This window comes from Peromyscus californicus, unplaced genomic scaffold (genome assembly GCF_007827085.1).
Source record: "Peromyscus californicus insignis strain IS unplaced genomic scaffold, ASM782708v3 Scaffold_11__1_contigs__length_118956290, whole genome shotgun sequence".
NCBI lineage: Eukaryota > Metazoa > Chordata > Mammalia > Rodentia > Cricetidae > Peromyscus > Peromyscus californicus.
In genome coordinates, this window is record NW_026294402.1 from 91,205,532 (window position 1) to 91,222,317 (window position 16,786).

The following is a 16,786-nucleotide window of genomic DNA, read 5'->3' on the forward strand; positions in this document are numbered from 1 at the left end:
CAGCCCCAGCTCCAGGTCTGCTTGCCCTGGCTAGCCTTCATCACCTTGACGATCTAAGCTCCAGCCTCAGGGGATATGGCCGTCTTTCCAGAACCTGGGGACAGAGTGTCTTCTTCCAGATCAGGTCTCTGAAACATCTCTGGGGTTGGGGCTCAAATGGGGACTGTGGACAGCCGAGGGAAAATGTGTATGGAGAGGCACTCCCGGGTGTGATGACTGTGGATCTCAGGACAGACCGGCCAGGTTGATGGTGCTGTCTCCACACCCCTGAAAGAACACTTTACACACAGCTCAAGGACAGAATGACAAACTTTATTAGAAATGTTCCTTGCTTGTAGGTCACATTCACATTAAAGTGGAGGCTGCGCTGTCTGGCTCTGGTATCCCATGCTGTGACGATTTCCAGTTAAAAAACGAGCCTGGGTGGAGAGTATCTGGAACCCATGAAAGTTGCTGAATGATGGTGCTGGCGGCGGCGGTGGCGGCGGCGGCGGCGGCAGCAGCAGCAACATTCTGTGAGAGGATGGGTCTCAGGGCCTCAGACTGTGTGTCACACCCACCCTTCCTTTCCCAAGGCCACACCGCGGGCCCCAGCTGATAAATAAACAGCATGTCGCACACATAATTGGAAACGAGAAATGAACTGTGGAAGTCTCCTAAAGTGAAAAAATAATTTGCTCCAAGAAAGCTCTGTGACAGCCAGGCTTCACCCTGAATGATGGCGGCCAGAGCCCTGGACACTCATGGTGTCTCAGACTTGGTGTCCCGAGGCCCCCATCCTCCTTAGCACCTTTGGGAGAAAGCCATCTTCACCACACTCCTCTTTCAAAATGCAAACGCTACCTAAAAAACGATCATACCAAGAATGAGCTCTGTCCCCAGGGCAAGTCATCAGACTAATGTCCCTGAATAGAGGGGTGGGGACAGCCAAAGGACTGGATCCACGATGGAAGAGGGCAGGAAGGGGCGAGGAAGCCGGCTCAGAGAGGAAAGCCCAGATTCTTTGCACTGCTGTGGTCCCTGGTGACTTGTCTCTCAAAGTGGTACTAAGTCTTAAAATGGAAGGACAAACTCCCTGCCCTGGCCAGGGGCAGGCAGAGAGGGGACCATCAAGGACTTGCCTCCCTCCGTCATTCATTATTCAGAAGCTATTTTCTCTCCACTGGCCAATTTTCCTGGGCCTGTCTGCAGTGAGGAACAGGACGCCGTCTCCTGTCAAATGTTTTATTCATTCTCTTGAGGAAGACATGGTCTCTATATTCTGGTTGACTAGGTGGCCTCCTGGTCCCGGTTGAGGGCAGCAATTTGGCCCTGGCAGCCACAGTAGCAACAGGTATTCCTTTTCCAAGTCAGTGACACATCCCGATGCTCTGGAGCTGGGCGCCATGTGACCAGATGCCAGCAGGCCTTCAGCACCGCTCACTGGTACTGCAGATAGTTTTTGAGAGACTGAGGCAGGGGCAGGGAGCCGATGTCCCGCAGGCGCTGTCTGCCCAGGGCTGAGCGGATGGATCTCCTGCACAGGTCCATCAGTGGCAGGGGTTCAGCTGCAAAGACAGCAAAGTGTGAGTGCCCACACCTCCTTACTCCGCCCAGGTTGCCCGCCACCTACCCTTGGCCCTGACCTAGCTCAGGGCCCCCTGTTCCTAAAGAGCCAACCCTGCTTGCAGTAAGAAGTCCTCAGCAATGTTTATGAAAGGGGGATGATAGCTGGTCAGAACAGAAGATTTGGAATAACCAATGGCAAACAGTGGCATTAAAGGATTAACCGTGGTATTCAACTTATCTATAGCAAGGATAAGTTCTGGTGTGGAGTGTGTGGTTCGAAAGTGTTTGAAAGGGATATCCTTTTAGAAACAGAATAATTTGTCCCAGCCACTCAGGAGGCTGAGGCAGGAGGATCATTCGAGCCCAGAAGTTCAAGGCCTGCCTGGGCAACAGAGCCAGACCCTATCTCAAAACAAGCAAGCAAACAGGTTAGATTCCACCAGCTTTTACAGTTCTTTCAAACCCTCACACTTTCCCTGTAGTGTCTATGATGGACAGTGGAAGGACACGTTTTCTCACAGCACTCGGGTTCTAGAAAAATCCATAAGTTAAAATCCGCCAGGGGCCTGGAAGGCGGCTCAGGGGGTAAAGGTGCTTTCCACACAAGCCTGATGACCTGATACGGATCCTCAGGAGCGACTTAAAAAGCCGGATGCAGCGGCAGTCATCTGTAAGACCAGCACTCCCACATCGAGATGGAAAACAGACGAGAGACCCCAACTCAACGTGGTGGAGGGAGGGAACCCACTCTCCGAAGTCGCCCTCTGACCTTCGCATGCACACCATGGTGCACCTACCCAACCCTGAAGAGTAAAAACCAAAGCACTGCAGCAGCACCTCTGGGTACAGGACAGTCTACTGAGTTACAGACTCACTGAGGGTACTCAGACTAACATTCATCTCCTCCAGGTTCTGTGGGTAACTGTCGGGGTACAGAGACAACTAAGCCGGGCCAGAGCCAGCCCTGGCGTGAGCCTGTAGGCTGGGATTTTTAAGTTGTTGGGATTTTTGTTGTTGTTTTTAATTTTGAATATATGGGTGTTCTGCCTGCATGCATATCTGTGTACCACATGTAAGTGAATTATTCTAAAAGTGTTATCCATGAGAGAGCTCCTGGGTGCACAGGGACAGAAACTGGCAGCTGCTGGAAAGCTCTGAGGACAGACCTCTGAATGGAATTCCAAGGATGAGCAGGAGTGTTCTAGGCACATGAGGCTGGGCAGTATGGTAAGCAGGGAGAACAGGCAAGGACCAGGAAGATGGGGAAGCTGAGCGGAACAGGGCTGGCAGCTCACACAGGCCAGCGGAGAATGAGGAGGACAGTGGTCCCATGTTACCCCATGTGGCTGACATGGGGCCGAGATGCTCTCATTGCAAATGAGTGTTCTTTTGGTAATGGAGCAGGTAGGATTTTTGAAGGCATGGTTAAATCCTAAGTAACAAACACAAATATGTCAGCTGTATATGGGAATGGTATCAGGAGCGATGGGGACGATAGCAGCTGGCATTTCCAGGGAACTTCTGCTAGAGATGCAGTGCTGATGGGCCGCCATCAGAATCCAAGTGGGACTCACATGAGCGTCAGAGGCTTTGTCCAAGGACAGCTCTTGCTATCCTTCGGTGAGGCCAGATTCCGGCACTAGTACCTTTACTTCTTCCTTGTCTTTTGATCCCCACACAAAACGAGGCTAGCCAGGGGACTCTGGCCATGCGTCCTGACCTGAGCTGCCCCTCACAGGGTTCCCACCTCTATTGCAGCAGCACCTCCAACTCTCCCTGCCCCTCGTCCTTCACAGCACCAGTCTACATGGTGCCCTGCCCTGTCAATCAAGCCCCTGCTCTAATCCCTCTGCCTTTCAACCCTGGCTGGTCACTTAGCAGGGACTGTGAGGTATAAGATATGCATGTAGCTGCTTTCTCCTGAAGGATTAGTATGTGGCCATACACATACTAAGCTCTTGTGGGGGCAGGGACTCAATTCACGTGAACCCCTGGGGGCAATAAATATTATTATGATTATCGTCTCTATTTTAAGGAGGCAGAAGCTGAAACAGAGTACACAAGCCCTTTACCTAAACATATTCAGCTGGTAAGTGGCAAAATCAGGAATCAAACTCACGGAACCACAAGTGGGAACTTGCCTTCTATCTTATCCACATTTACCGCACATCTGCTTGACCTATTGCTAGGCTGAGCGTATCTCACTGAGGTCCTAAAGCAGCCTTCTGAAGTCAATGCGGCTACTCATTCCTGTCTGAGAGAAGAGGAAACTGAGGTTGGGAGAGGAGAGACTTATCTAGAGTTGCAAAGCTTGCACATGAGTGTCATACTGCCCCTCCCCCAAACAACACTAAAAAAGGTGGACTTGAGGGGACAGTGAAGGTGACATCACCTGTCTTCTAGACCCCTGGCAGACTGTGCCATAGCCTCAGGCTCTTACTGTGCCCCCCATGGCCACTTTCCAGGTTACTGCTGCCCACCTCTCCCACATTACTGTAACAGTGCCGCTTGGAAGCAGCCAGGTTACTGCCGCTCACCAGTCGGGTGCCAAAATGCACCGCACCTGTTCACAGAATAGAAAACAAATCAGCTCTAGTCATGGAGGGGCCCCAAGTTCACGTGACTGCAGGGATGAGCCTCTCAAGCAGAGTATTAAGTGAAAGAAAAGTGTGTTGTGTGTCCCTCCTGAAAACCCTCTAAGTCTAAAAGTAGCTGATGATGTCCAGGGTGTAGTGACCGGGGTGGTGGTGACAGCGGAGGGGTTACTTTGAGGCTTGTGTTCGGCTCTCCTAGCCAGCTTGCCTTGACGCCAGCAGGCAGCAGCTTGAGATCCGGACATTTTTACTTCACCTATTACTCTTCAAAAAGAAGTTAGATCTGAAATAAAGGAGCTACTCACTGAGTCAGGCCTTAGTCCACCTGGGGTAGCAGGCAGCGTAAACACACACAAGTGCTGTGGGATGTTTTTCTGTATGCTATGAATAATGTGTTGCTCTGGTTGGTTGATAAATAAAGCTGCATTGGCCTATGGCAGGGCAGGATGGAGCCAGGCGGGAAAATCCAAGAGAGACAGTGAGAGAAGAAAGGAGAGTGGGGCAGACGCTGCTAGCCACCGCCAGGAGAAGCAAGATGTAAAAGTACGGGTAAGCCACAAATCACCTGGCAAGGTATAGATTTATAGAAATGGGTTAATTTAAGATATAAGCGCTAGCTACCAAAAGCCTGCCATGGCCATAGTTTGAAAATAATATAAGCCTCTGTGTGTTTATTTGGGTCTGAACGGCTGTGGGACAGGGCAGAACACAGAACTTCCAGCTACACACATGCCAAGCTGAAAAGGATAAAAGGGGTAGCTTGGAAGACCAGCTCACACTCAGCCCTGCCAGCCAGAGGCAGCTGGCTCCTCTTCTCCCAGTCCCACATTTCTCATCTGTAAAATGGGATGGGATGATAACATCACATCATGGACTATACGGTGATGATGCCATGCCATAGCCTGCCCTATGCCTTAGCATGGTCTTTGCTGAAACACACCTTCAAGCCATCAGCTCAAGAGGTATCTTTGAAAACAGTCACATTGTTGTTTGCACAGCATCCTTGAAAGCTGAACTTTAGAAGACCTGAGCGCTGTTTCTTTTTCATAAAGGAAATGAGGAGATACACAGGTGTCATGCCTGTGTGTATGGGCTTGTGTACCACTTGTACCACTGGTGCCCGTGGAGACCAGAAGGCACTGGGTACCCTAGAACTGGAGTTACAGACAACTGTGAGCCACCATGTGGGTGCTGGGATTTGAACCCGGGTCCTCTGGAAGAGCAGTCCGTGCTCTTAATTGCTGAGCCATCTTTCCAGCCCCATCCACTAGTGTTATTCAAGGGTGAGGATGCTGAGAGGAGAGGAGTAAGCTCTAGGGGGCAGCCTGGGCTCCATGTTGGTGCCCTTCCCAGCTGAAATGACAGAAAAGATGTGCACATGCTCCCTGTGTGTGTCTGAAGGACACCACATCAGAGCCGGAAACTAAGAGAGAGGCAGTGGCTGGCTAGACAGCTGGGCAGACTCTAGGAAGATGATAACGAGTGTGACAGGATGGAGAGGGTCAAGAAGAAAACCCGACAGCACTGTCCACTAAGGGTGGAGGAACGTTCAGGGAAGCCACGAGCTGTAGCCCAACACTTGGGGCAATGGTACCCCCATCACTGCCCCAGCAGAAGCCTGAGCCTGCTGTCTGTCTCAAGGGAAGTAGCCTTTAGGGAAAGCCCTGCTCAGTGTGCAGGGTCAGCTGAATGGAGCATGAGCAGACCCTTCACAGTGGATGGAGGAAAGGAAGGCCATTTCTACGCAGGTAAGAACCCAAGGGCCTGGGCTCTGTCCCCAGAGTGGCAGAGCAGCCTCGGTTTTCTCCCCCAGCTCTGCTGTCACTGTCAGAGCAGCAGGTGGCCTGGTATGACAGCCGAGGTGCCTTGACATGGGTGCAGTTTGGCAGGATGGAACCCACACTTGATTCCTGGCGGTGGAAAGCTTGACGGTACCGCATCAAGCTAGGTTTCAGGGGAACAAATGCACAGGACGGAGTAAGGCGGGGAATACCTGGGAGAGAAATGTGGGGTGGGCCTTGGAGACCAGGGCTGTGGTCACCAAGCCTCTAACAGAGAAGAGGCAGATATCCGAAGCAGGCCCCAGGGACAAGCTGGCTCGAGGCGGCACTCATCAAAGGCGAGGCTGCTCAGAGGACACACTCACCTTTCCACCCAAGGAAGACGCTAGCCACTGGTCTACAGTAGCATCCACAGAGGAGCAGGGATCTGTCTGCAGACCTGACCGTGCACCCCAGACCTCCTATCTGCAGACCTGACCCTACACTCCAGCTCCCATCTGCAGACCTGACCCTGTACCCCAGGCCTCCCACCAGCAGACCTGACGGTGCACCCCAGGCCTCCCATCTACAGACCTGACCCTGTACCCCAGGCTCCTATCTGCAGACCTGACCGAGTACCCCAGGCCTCCCACCAGCAGACCTGACCGAGTACCCCAGGCTCCTATCTGCAGACCTGACCCTGTACCCCAGGCTCCCATCCACAGACCCGACCCTGTACCCCAGGCCTCCCATCTACAGACCTGTGTACCCCAGGCCTCCCATCTACAGACCCGACCCTGTACCCCAGGCCTGCCATCTGCAGACCCGACTGTGTACCCCAGGCCTCCCATCAGCAGACCTGACCCCTATACTCCAGGCCTCTGTCCACAGGCCTTCTCTGCCTCCTGGCCAGGCTCTTGGGTGTTTGTCCACTGCTGGCTTTGCTGCATACCCAGCCCTGATGGAGTCAGATGCTGGGTAGCTACTGAGCCCTCTGCCAGCTCTAAGGAAGAATGAACTGCTCTGTGGGCTCTGGGGACTGCAGCCATACCCTGCTGGCTGTGAGCTTAGCCCTGATGGGCCTTTGCAATAAGCAGACCTGTGTGTTTGGGTTGGGGCGGGGAGAGACAGGGAGGAATGCCTCATTGCTTGTCTAGCCTCAGAGAGCTGGGCTGGGTATAGAGACCTATACTAGAGGCAAACCCCAGCTTAGCCTGACCTTGGTTCACAGCCAAAGACAGACTCTTTCTACAGCCAACTTGAAATGTCCCAATAACAAAAGATGCCATATATAACCCATGAAGAGACAGAAAAAGCAGTTCTTGAAATGAAGAAAAATTCTAAACACATATATTTTCCCTTCTACCTTTCTATTTCTAAATTCTGATCATAATGATCAATGCTGGCATTTCTGATGCTTGAGATGTTTCTGTCCTGGGAGGAATGGTGTCACATGTCTGTGGACGTTATCAGAATCTAAGGGAAGTCACCTTTGCCAAGTGGATCCCTGACCCACACCTTCAGACATGCTCTTCATGTTCTTGTCTTTGAATGGCGCCCACTCCTACGCCCCTTACCACCCACTTTCTAAGCACCTGGGCTCTCTGTTAGCTTCTGTGTTCACTCTGAGCCCTTCCGTCTCTTCCTGACTCCACCATGAAGCAGGCTCAGGTGTCCTTCTACCCTCTCAAACAGCTCCAACCTTCTCCCTGACCTCCTCATGTCAGTCCTCAGCAAGGCCAGCATCATTATGGTGACCGAACCCAAGAATTCAGAGACAAAACTCATTTGAAGAACTTAGTCGTACCCTCAGATCTTGTCCTAAGGAGGAGGTTTGGGGAAGGGGAATCCGTGGTCCCTGTCCCAGGCTCCCAGCAAGTCCTGAGCTCTTGAGTCGCTATCAAATCTCCTCCCCTGGGGACTGTGGCTCCCAAAGGAATGGGTGTCATCCCTGCCACTTAGTCCTTCCTGGAGATTACAGGGTCAATGGGATGGAGAAGTCCAGGTTCTGGGAGACAGAAGCAGCTGAAGTGAGCCCTCCTCTCTACAGAAGGCACTGAAGCACTTCGAGGCAGCGAATGAGTACTAATAATAGAAGGGAGTCCTTTCCTGGGAGATGCTCAGTGGGGAAAGCACGTGACACACACAAGAGGCAGGGCCTGGGTCCAGATGCGCAGAACCCATGTAAAGCTGGAGGTGGGAGGCTGCATCTGCCATCCCGGCACTCCTACCGGGAAGCAGACACAGAAAGACGGCCAAAAGCTCACAGGCTCCTTAGAGATCCTGTCTCAAACGAGATGGAACATAGGCACATGTGCATGCGTGTGTGTGTGTGTGTGTGTGTGTGTGTGTGTGTGTGTGTGTATGTGCGCACACACACACACACACACACATACAGAGGTGCGGGGAGAAGAGGGCGGGTGGGAAGGAGATAGAGACAGAAAGAGAGACACCAGAGAGATATAGAGATAGAGACAGAGATAGATAGATAGATAGATAGACAGACAGACAGACAGACAGAGAGAATAAGTGTAGGCCCTTTCATTCAGCCGTAAGCTGGCCGAAGAGCCTCTGGCAGAGCCGTTCCCCCTGACAAGCAGAATGGTACTGTACTGTGTTATGCCAGTTCTACAAACCAATACAGAAATGATCCTGACTCAGATGAAACAGTTAAACTTGGGTCCTGCCCCAGGAGCTGCAGGGTAGCTGGATGTGCTGGCCTTGGGCAAGGACATCCCTAGCCATACAAGGCAGGGAAACTGCCCTCCTGGTTTCCTTTCTGATACAGCCCTGGGGCTACCTGCTGCTCAGCAGATACTAAGATAAATATGCCCATTATGGGGCAGGGAGTCAAGGCTGTGTTTACAGAGCCAGCTGGTATTCAGGGGAGCACCTCAGGAATAGGGTTCCTATTCCCAGGATATGTCTTCTTCTAAAGATGAAGGGTGAGGTAGGTATGTGGGGCGGCCAGACTTTCCACTAAATGGCAGGCTAGTCAATGAATCCAGGGTGGTCCTGGTTCAGGAAGAGACACATAGGCCAACCAACTTGTAGGTGTGCTCATGAATGCTGAAAATCAGTATGGAAAAAAGAGATAGGAATCGGTACAGAGGCACTTGGTTGTCAATGTTCTGGTCTTCCAGATGGGTGGTGGATTCAGGCATGTGCATTAAACCTCAAACAAGTTAGCAAACAAACAAATAAATAAGCAAGTTAGAACAAAAGAGAGCTGGGCAGGGGACTGGTGATGACTGTGTCATTAGGAAGGTCACAGCTAAGTGGTGGAGACGGCCCTACTGCTATCAGGAGTTGTTAAAAATAGAGAGGAGGCAAGAGCAAAAGCACAGAAGAGAATTGGAGTCCCAGTCTCACTCAAACAAGAGCTTGGCCAGGAGATGAATGACAGCTAATTCTAGCTAATGAGTAATAATGAAGTCACTGGAGCCTGCACAGAACTCAGTGCTGTCTCCGAGAGGCGTTACTACAACGGAGAAACAGCCCTGACCTGGAGTCCAAGACCTAAGTTCAGGTCTGCCTTAATAAAACTGGCTGCTTTTGTTTGGTAAAACAGGGAGACTCCCTGCTTCGTGAAGAACAGTGGGAGGATCAGGTATGGGACAGAGTTCTTAGCTAAGGTCCTGGCCTTGGTGGCACTCAACCAGTGACAGCTACTATTAATATTCCAGAGCAGCCGGTGTCCTTGGGAACAAAGAGAAAATGAGGCAACTGGTGTAGAAGGCAGGCCATGCCTGGGAGGCTATGCCTGTGTTGAGAACCAGAGACGACTCTAAACACATCCGAGCAGGCCAGAGCAGCTAATGTGCGGGAGACCCAGGACTCAGCAGCCCTGTGACGGGAACCTCCTGCCCTATCCACCAGCCTGTTGGGGTTTAGGATCCACCTTCCAGTTTTTCCATCAGATACAGAAGCATGGAGAAGCCCTGATTGTTGACATCTTTAGGGCCACTGTGTGGACTCTCGAACTAAATTTCTGGCCACAGTTACAATGAGAAGAGCTGTACTAGGACTCACCCAGCACTTCCCATGTTACGGAACATTCTAGTGTTTTCTATTCCTTGCTGTTTTTTCACTCTCACAACAACCCGATGAGGCAGTTGTTTACGTATGCCCATCTACAGGTGTGGGGAGACTGAGGCAGAGAGGGGCCGTGTAACTAGCTCAAGGCCGCGGCTGAGGGATGACAGTGGGATTGGCACTCAGGGTCTGATCTGGGATGTGTGTGTGTGTGTGTGTGTGTGTGTGTGTGTGTGTGTGTGTGTGTGTGTGTGTGTGAATACAGCCTGCCTACCAGCTCTGAGGAGTCTGCTAACTGGTCAAGAGACTCCTCTGTCTTGCCTCTTCAACACCGCTTCATGCGGTGACATCATCTAGTGTGTTGTGTGTGCATGAGAGACCCCTGAAAGGACTGACCGTGGACCCTGACCCAGGCAAGCCCAGTCACAGGCTGGCAGGAGAGCTGGGAGTTTTGGGCCCTACTAAAGGATTTTGCCCAGTGTTAGACAGTTCAATGGGTCCAGTTTGCCAGGGTTCCACATGGGATTTGGATGCCATCTGTGGCATTGTTTCCACCAGGAGACCCAGCGGCCAGAATCTCCACCTTTAGTCTTCCTTCTGGAAGCAACCTGGGTGCTGCTGCTCACAGCCACTAGGCTAGCTGGCACTGCTACCTTCTGTTTTCAAACAGCCAAGGTCAGACAAACTTCCTTCCACTTGGGAAATGTTGCCATGTTAGCCTCTTACTAATCAGCCTAAACCCCGGGGGCTTAATACGAAGGCCTTCTAATGGATTCGCTGTGTTTATTTGACCTTTCCAAGTGTGAACTCAGAAACGGGCCCAGAGGAGATGGAGAGGTTTGTTTCCCTTACGTTCTGCAAAAGTGACGAGTAAATTGAATTCCTGGATACGGGCCGCTTCATTCTCTCACCCTCCTCCCCTCCCCAGCCAAAGGATTCAATTAGGCTCAGGAGGAACCGGTATTTATGGGACAGATAGAGCCAGAGGAGAAAGCGGGGTCTGCTCAGAAGTGGTGAGTGGTGAAGTCTGTGCGTAAGTGTATGCACCGCACAAGCACCACGATGCAGAACAAGAATCACCAAATTTGGAAGCGCTGACTCTGTTTCCCCTTCTGGCTTCAAGGCAGGTGATGTCCTGAGTTACTAATTTTAAAAATGTTAATGCCCAATGCATGGATGAGAACAAACTCCAGTGGCACAAACACTGTAGACTGGAGGCTGCAGACTCCCACCCTCTGGGGCCCGGGAAGTGCACCCTGAAGAGCAGGTGTGGAGAACAGCAGCCAGCCCAGCAGACCAGGAGCAGACACCAGGGGCCAGCGCTGGGTTCCAAGCAGGACTGTGGGTCCTATGTTACCACCAGGTTCCTTCCAAATGGAGCTAAGGACTTTCAAACAGAGGGGTCATGTGATTTCCAGGCTTACCCAGTCTTAGAAAGGGCAGACAGAGAGCTTTTGGGCTCTGGGACCTGAACTCTACAAGACACCACTCAATGCTGAGAAAGATGATATATTTGATGTAAAATGCCTGCAACATCTGTTTTCCCACAGTCCCAAACATCTTATTTCTTATTTTACTACAGACTAGGTATGGCAGACATTAAGGGTTTATGAGCCAAAATGTATTGGCAGGAAAAAAAAATTGACAGAGAAAATCAACTTTCTTTTTTTTTAAAATGTACTAATTAGGTAGTGGCAAAACCAGTTTCCCAAAGTTACACAGAATCCCGTTGACGTTGGTTAATCGTTGCCCAGGGCCTACAGCAGCTGCCCTTGAACCCTGCCAGCATACCACCTGGCCTGCCTTGCCTTATACTCTGCCTCTTCCTGGGTCCCACAGCTGTCCCTGACCCAGTACCACAGCCCTACCTGACCACTCAGAGGACTGAGGGGAACAGAATCTGGCACCTCCTAAGCCCATGCAGGGTCACTGACAGGATGCTCAGGTGAGTGGGCGGAGGACACATTTGGGAATTTAGTTGCACAGTTCAGTGGTGAGAGACAGGGATACCGGCTGTACCACAAACTCTCTGAGAGAAATACAGCAGGAGTCAGCTCCTCTAGTATATCTGCCGCAGCAGGGGCCACTCTAACCCTCTAGAAATGAACTTTTCTACTCTTCACACACCTTAGCATCTTCAGTTCGGGTAAGGAAGGTCCTGTCCTGCCTCCACACCTAAGGAACCTCTGGGCTGCAGAGGAGTCCCTGGGATGGTCATCCAGGAGGAAGTCTTAGCCCAGGTCCTGGTGGCCACACCCTGTGGAAGTTCTGGACTATGATTCTCCACCAGTGGAAAGGCTGGTGAGTCTCTTCTTCCAAGGGAGAAAAAGAAAGCCTTCTTGACAATTTTAAGAGTCCAGAGCAGTGTAGCATCTAAGGAGGAAGTGGCTTTGGACAGTAGAGTCCTAAGTTCCCACCATAAGGAAGGACCCCAAGGTCTTCCAAGGAACAAGACGTTGGCTCTGCCTTACCAGCTCCATGATGTGAGAAGTGAACGGAGACAGAGCTGAAGACTTGCCGATGGGAAGACCACACTCTTGGTTTAGGTTTAATCAGTGTGAGAACACCGGCAGTACTTATCCTTACAAAGCACTGTCTTTTCCAAGGACCTTTATAAACACTCCATTTACTGCGGGAGTGAATCATTCCAAAAACTCACTCAAGGAATAATGAGGCCCCAAAGAACCTCTCTACCCGAGGAAGGGACACTCAGGAAACTGGGCGAGCTGCTGACTGGGGTTTGCATGGGCATCCACACGCCTCTTTGCTCTGGCTGCAGTCCCCACAGCAACCTCCTGCAGCTGGTGCTCCTTCCAGGCTCATCGGCTCAGCCTGGGAGTCAAGGAGAACCATGTTTTGAGCATTCACCATGCAATGGACACAATGTTCAGAAACTCTGACACAGCATTTTCCTTAATCTTGTTACAGAGAAGTCGTGTAAAGACCGAAGTGAATACCACATACAAACTTCCAAAATAGCACATGATAATAGATGTCTGCTGACTTTCCTGGTCCCAGGCTCAGTTCCTCCAGTCATAGGAAATTATTTAACTTGCTTTGTTTTAATGGGTAGACCGCGTTAACCCTTCAAGTGTTAATGGAAAGGACTTTAAACAATCACAAAGATGCTGATGTTTCTTTAATATATTCAAGCATATACGTGTCTCATTCCACCCTGGTTTTGATGGGGTAATCTGAGGAGAGGTGGTGGAGACCGGAAATAGAATTCTGGCCCTTAGGTGGACAGCCTCCTGAGAACTGATTCCCGATAGACCTGTGACAGGGCAGAACAAATATTCCCAAAGGCTGCACTGCAGAGGGCAGGAAGGTTGGGGAGGTTACTGACAGCCAGTAGCCAAAAAGGAGGTGCTTCCCCTCAAGCAGGGAGATGCGGGAGTGAGGTTGGGGGAGGAGTCTCTGTGATGAAAATGTTCGATGCCATGGGAGCTTGCATTAAGACCCCATTTAGCAACACCGATTAAGGAGCTATAAATACCACCCGGCTTGTCTCGAAGGCCATAAAACCCACTTCCTTGCATTGCTCCCAGCCTTCAGCCTGCTCTGCTTAATTGAGGCTCAAAATAAAATACCTGGAAGGCCACTTTCTGACAGGGCGCCCTTGTTGTCATAGTGACCAGTCATGGGGACCAAGATGAGCTAAGGCTTGATGAAGGGCTGCTGGGGTTTGGGGGTGGGGCGGCAGAGGAGGAGGAAGAAAGGGTTGTTTAAAAAAAAATCACCAAGGAAGCCTGAAATAACAACTCTACAAAGAAAACTGTTGAGACATCAGACTACTGCCTGTAATGCTTACAAAAAACAGCAGCCTCACCTACCACCTTTTCCAATCCATGGCTTGACACACTGTGCTCAAGGAGGCAGGACATGGACCTGCCAGGCCTTTGAGGGGAGTTTGAGTTCTGGCTAAGTCCTTGAATTGCCAGGTGACCTTGGGTGCGTGCCCCACCAGCTCCGCCCCTTCTACTGTGCAAGAGTGACCTTCCGGTACAAATGAGAGGCTGAGTGAGGTCTCTGAGCTCCTGAGGCACAGTTCAGGCTCCTAAACCGAAGGAACCGCTGCGGGCAAAAGACAGTAGGCAGTCTCCGGGTGCTGAGTCACTTCCACATCAGGGTGTGCTGTGGACCCCGCTGCCTGGGTCTTTGGGAAATACCTGAGAGGAATTTTCAAGAATCCAACCGCCTCAGTGGTCTCTGGGGAGGGTGGCTGGACACAGAAGTGGGCAGACTTACCACTGTCGTGTTTTAATTAAACCTTATGGGTGCATTTAAGTAAGGAAATTTTGTTTTGTTTTGGGTTGGTTTTAGTTTTTCGAGACAAGGTTTCATTGTGTAGTTTTGGTGCCTGTCCTGGATCTCGCTCTGTAGACCAGGCTGGCCTCGAACTCACAGAGATCTGCCTGGCTCTGCCTCCCGAGTACTGGGATTAAAGGTGTGCGCCACCACTGCCTGGCCTTAAATAAGGAACATTTTAAAAATTAAAAAAAGCGCCGGGCGGTGGTGGCGCACGCCTTTAATCCTAGCACTCGGGAGGCAGAGCCAGGTGGATCTCTGTGAGTTCGAGGCCAGCCTGGGCTACCAAGCGAGTCCCAGGAAAGGCGCAAAGCTACACAGAGAAACCCTGTCTCGAAAAAAAAAAAACAAATTAAAAAAAGCAAAACAAAACGAAATCAAACCCCCGGCCGATTCCAAATTCCCAGGTTTCGGTGAGTAGAGTCGGTTACATCAGCAAGCTGGGCTTCTCTGAACTCCGGAGAGGTCTTGCTGGGCTCTCCCTCCCACTCCAAGCCCTGGCTCAGATCTCTTGCGCTCTGCAGTGTCTCTTTAAAGCCTCTACGCCTTTGTCGGCCTCTGCGCCTCTGCACACTCTGACCCCTCCTCTGACATGCCTTTCACGGCTTGCCCCACCTAGCAATCTCGTTAATGCTCACTCCGACATTCCTGCTGTGTGCCCCTCCACAATTCCCTCTCCCTCCCGGGCCCAAACGGCCATTCTCTCTCCACTGTACTTCCGACCCCTTATTAATGCTCACCTGACCAGTCCTAATCTGGTGGCTGCCCCAGTGATCTGGAGACACTTTGAGGCAGTCGTCAGTGTGAGTATTAGTGGCCTCTGGACAGAAAGCTGCTCTCTACCATCTTCTGCACAGACAGGCCATTGTTAGTTGGTTTTCTTGTCAATTGTCCACCAAAGCTCCGGGGTTCCTGCACTCATCCGACCTCTGGCCTCATTGGCACGCCAGCCTAGTTGATTATTAACATCTGGAGCCAAGCGCAGGGAAGAAGGGATACCCCCTCAGCAGGAAATAAACCCAGTGGATGCATGTGTGGGCTTCTCACTGCTCTGCCACCGGGGGCTAGCTCATTCTGTAGAATGCCCATGGAAAGGTGGAGTGTGGGTTCGCTTTGTGAATTCTAGGCATCTCTCCATCTAGTCAGGTTGACCATCCCGATCAGCCATCACAGGACTCGAAGTGATCTGAGGGGCCTAGGGTCAGAGGATAGCAGAGAACCAGCCCAAGTGCACTGTAGGAGGAGGAAGTGTGACTTTTAGGAAGGGCTTGGGGACTCGGGAAGACCCTCCACTGCCTTCATCCCCTGTGCCTCAAAACCCATCTGAGCATTTTTGTGTATGTTCACTGCAACATGTTTAAAGGAAGACTCCAGAAAGATCAGTCTTCAAAGAGCTGTAGAACTAAGGATCTGCCACGCAGGAAGCTGAAGGGGTAGGGTAGCCCCTCTCTGCTACTGTGGCTGGGGCACAACATTGTCTGGAACTCTGGGCTCCCACTTTCAAAGTGGAGTCTCTCAGTGGCCCAAGGCTGATGTCTAGCTGCCTTTGCTCTTATTTACATTCCCTGTTGAGCAAAAGTAGAGCCACCAGGGGGCAATGAGGAGTTACCTGGTGTGGTGTGGAATTCTGAGAGGACATCGTGGATTTGCTTTCACGCAAATGTAGTTTGACTTTAGCTCAAAAGGTAATTAGAATATACAGCTACGATCAATTTGATTATCACTTCAGTAGCAAACCACTGAATTATAATTGGGACTACAAACATGGTCTCTTCATCACTAATCCTCCTCTCCTGCTTTGGTGCTGGGGACCAAACCTAGGCTACTGCACATGCTAGGCAAGCTAGGCACCAAGCTGCATTCCCAGTCCCTGCCTGGTGTCCCTCTTTCTGATCCTGCCAATGAGTGACCAGACTCTGCCAGATACTAGCTGGGTGTCCTTGGCAAGTCAGTTATCTCTGAGCTCAAAGTATACATCTGTCATGGCAGACGCCACACACTCTGCACAGGGTTCTCAGGAAGCATCAGGAGGTGTCCAGTAAACCTCAGAAGAATTAATGCAATGAGGTGCCTAGTGAAATACTCGGCATAATATTGAAAGCAATCAACAAATGACAGGTAAAGGTAAAAAGGGAACAGATCTCACCAATAGAATGATAGGCCACAGGCAGTAAGAAAGGGGACTTGGCAGGAGATGATGGGACTCCCTGGGAGGCCAGAAATCACAGTGCATGGGTGGCTGGCCACAGACTCACTGCAGGGGACTAATCCTTTTCAATTTCAGGTTAAAACACGCCTTCCCTGCTGGGTATTTTTTGTGTCAAAGCCCTTCTAGAATGCTCTCTACCTTGTGGCAAAATTTGCAGGAGCATTCCCACTCAGCCCTCTGTGGGCCTCGTTAACGGACCTCATCCATGGGAAAGCGGGCCTTGACAATGTGATGCTAAAGTCGGCAGTTCCGCATTGGATGTCGCCTCCAGCCTCATGGCCTCATTCTCTGTTCTCCATCAGCCGACTTGGACAGCAGTGTCCCTCCAGGGG

The 16,786-nt window shown here is 51.2% G+C and overlaps 1 protein-coding gene across 3 annotated transcripts in view; it reads right to left on the reverse strand.

Moving 5' to 3' along the window:
* Nucleotides 1–291: 291 nt before the first annotated feature.
* The window catches only part of Spsb4 (splA/ryanodine receptor domain and SOCS box containing 4), a 74,568-nt gene continuing 58,073 nt past the window's right edge, over nt 292–16,786 (reverse strand). For all 3 annotated transcript variants that reach the window (XM_052717595.1, XM_052717603.1, XM_052717612.1), the window contains exon 3: nt 292–1,547. In XM_052717595.1, coding sequence (XP_052573555.1) covers nt 1,420–1,547 — 128 coding nt within the window. In that variant the 3' untranslated portion in view covers nt 292–1,419. The remainder of the gene's footprint in view (nt 1,548–16,786) is intronic.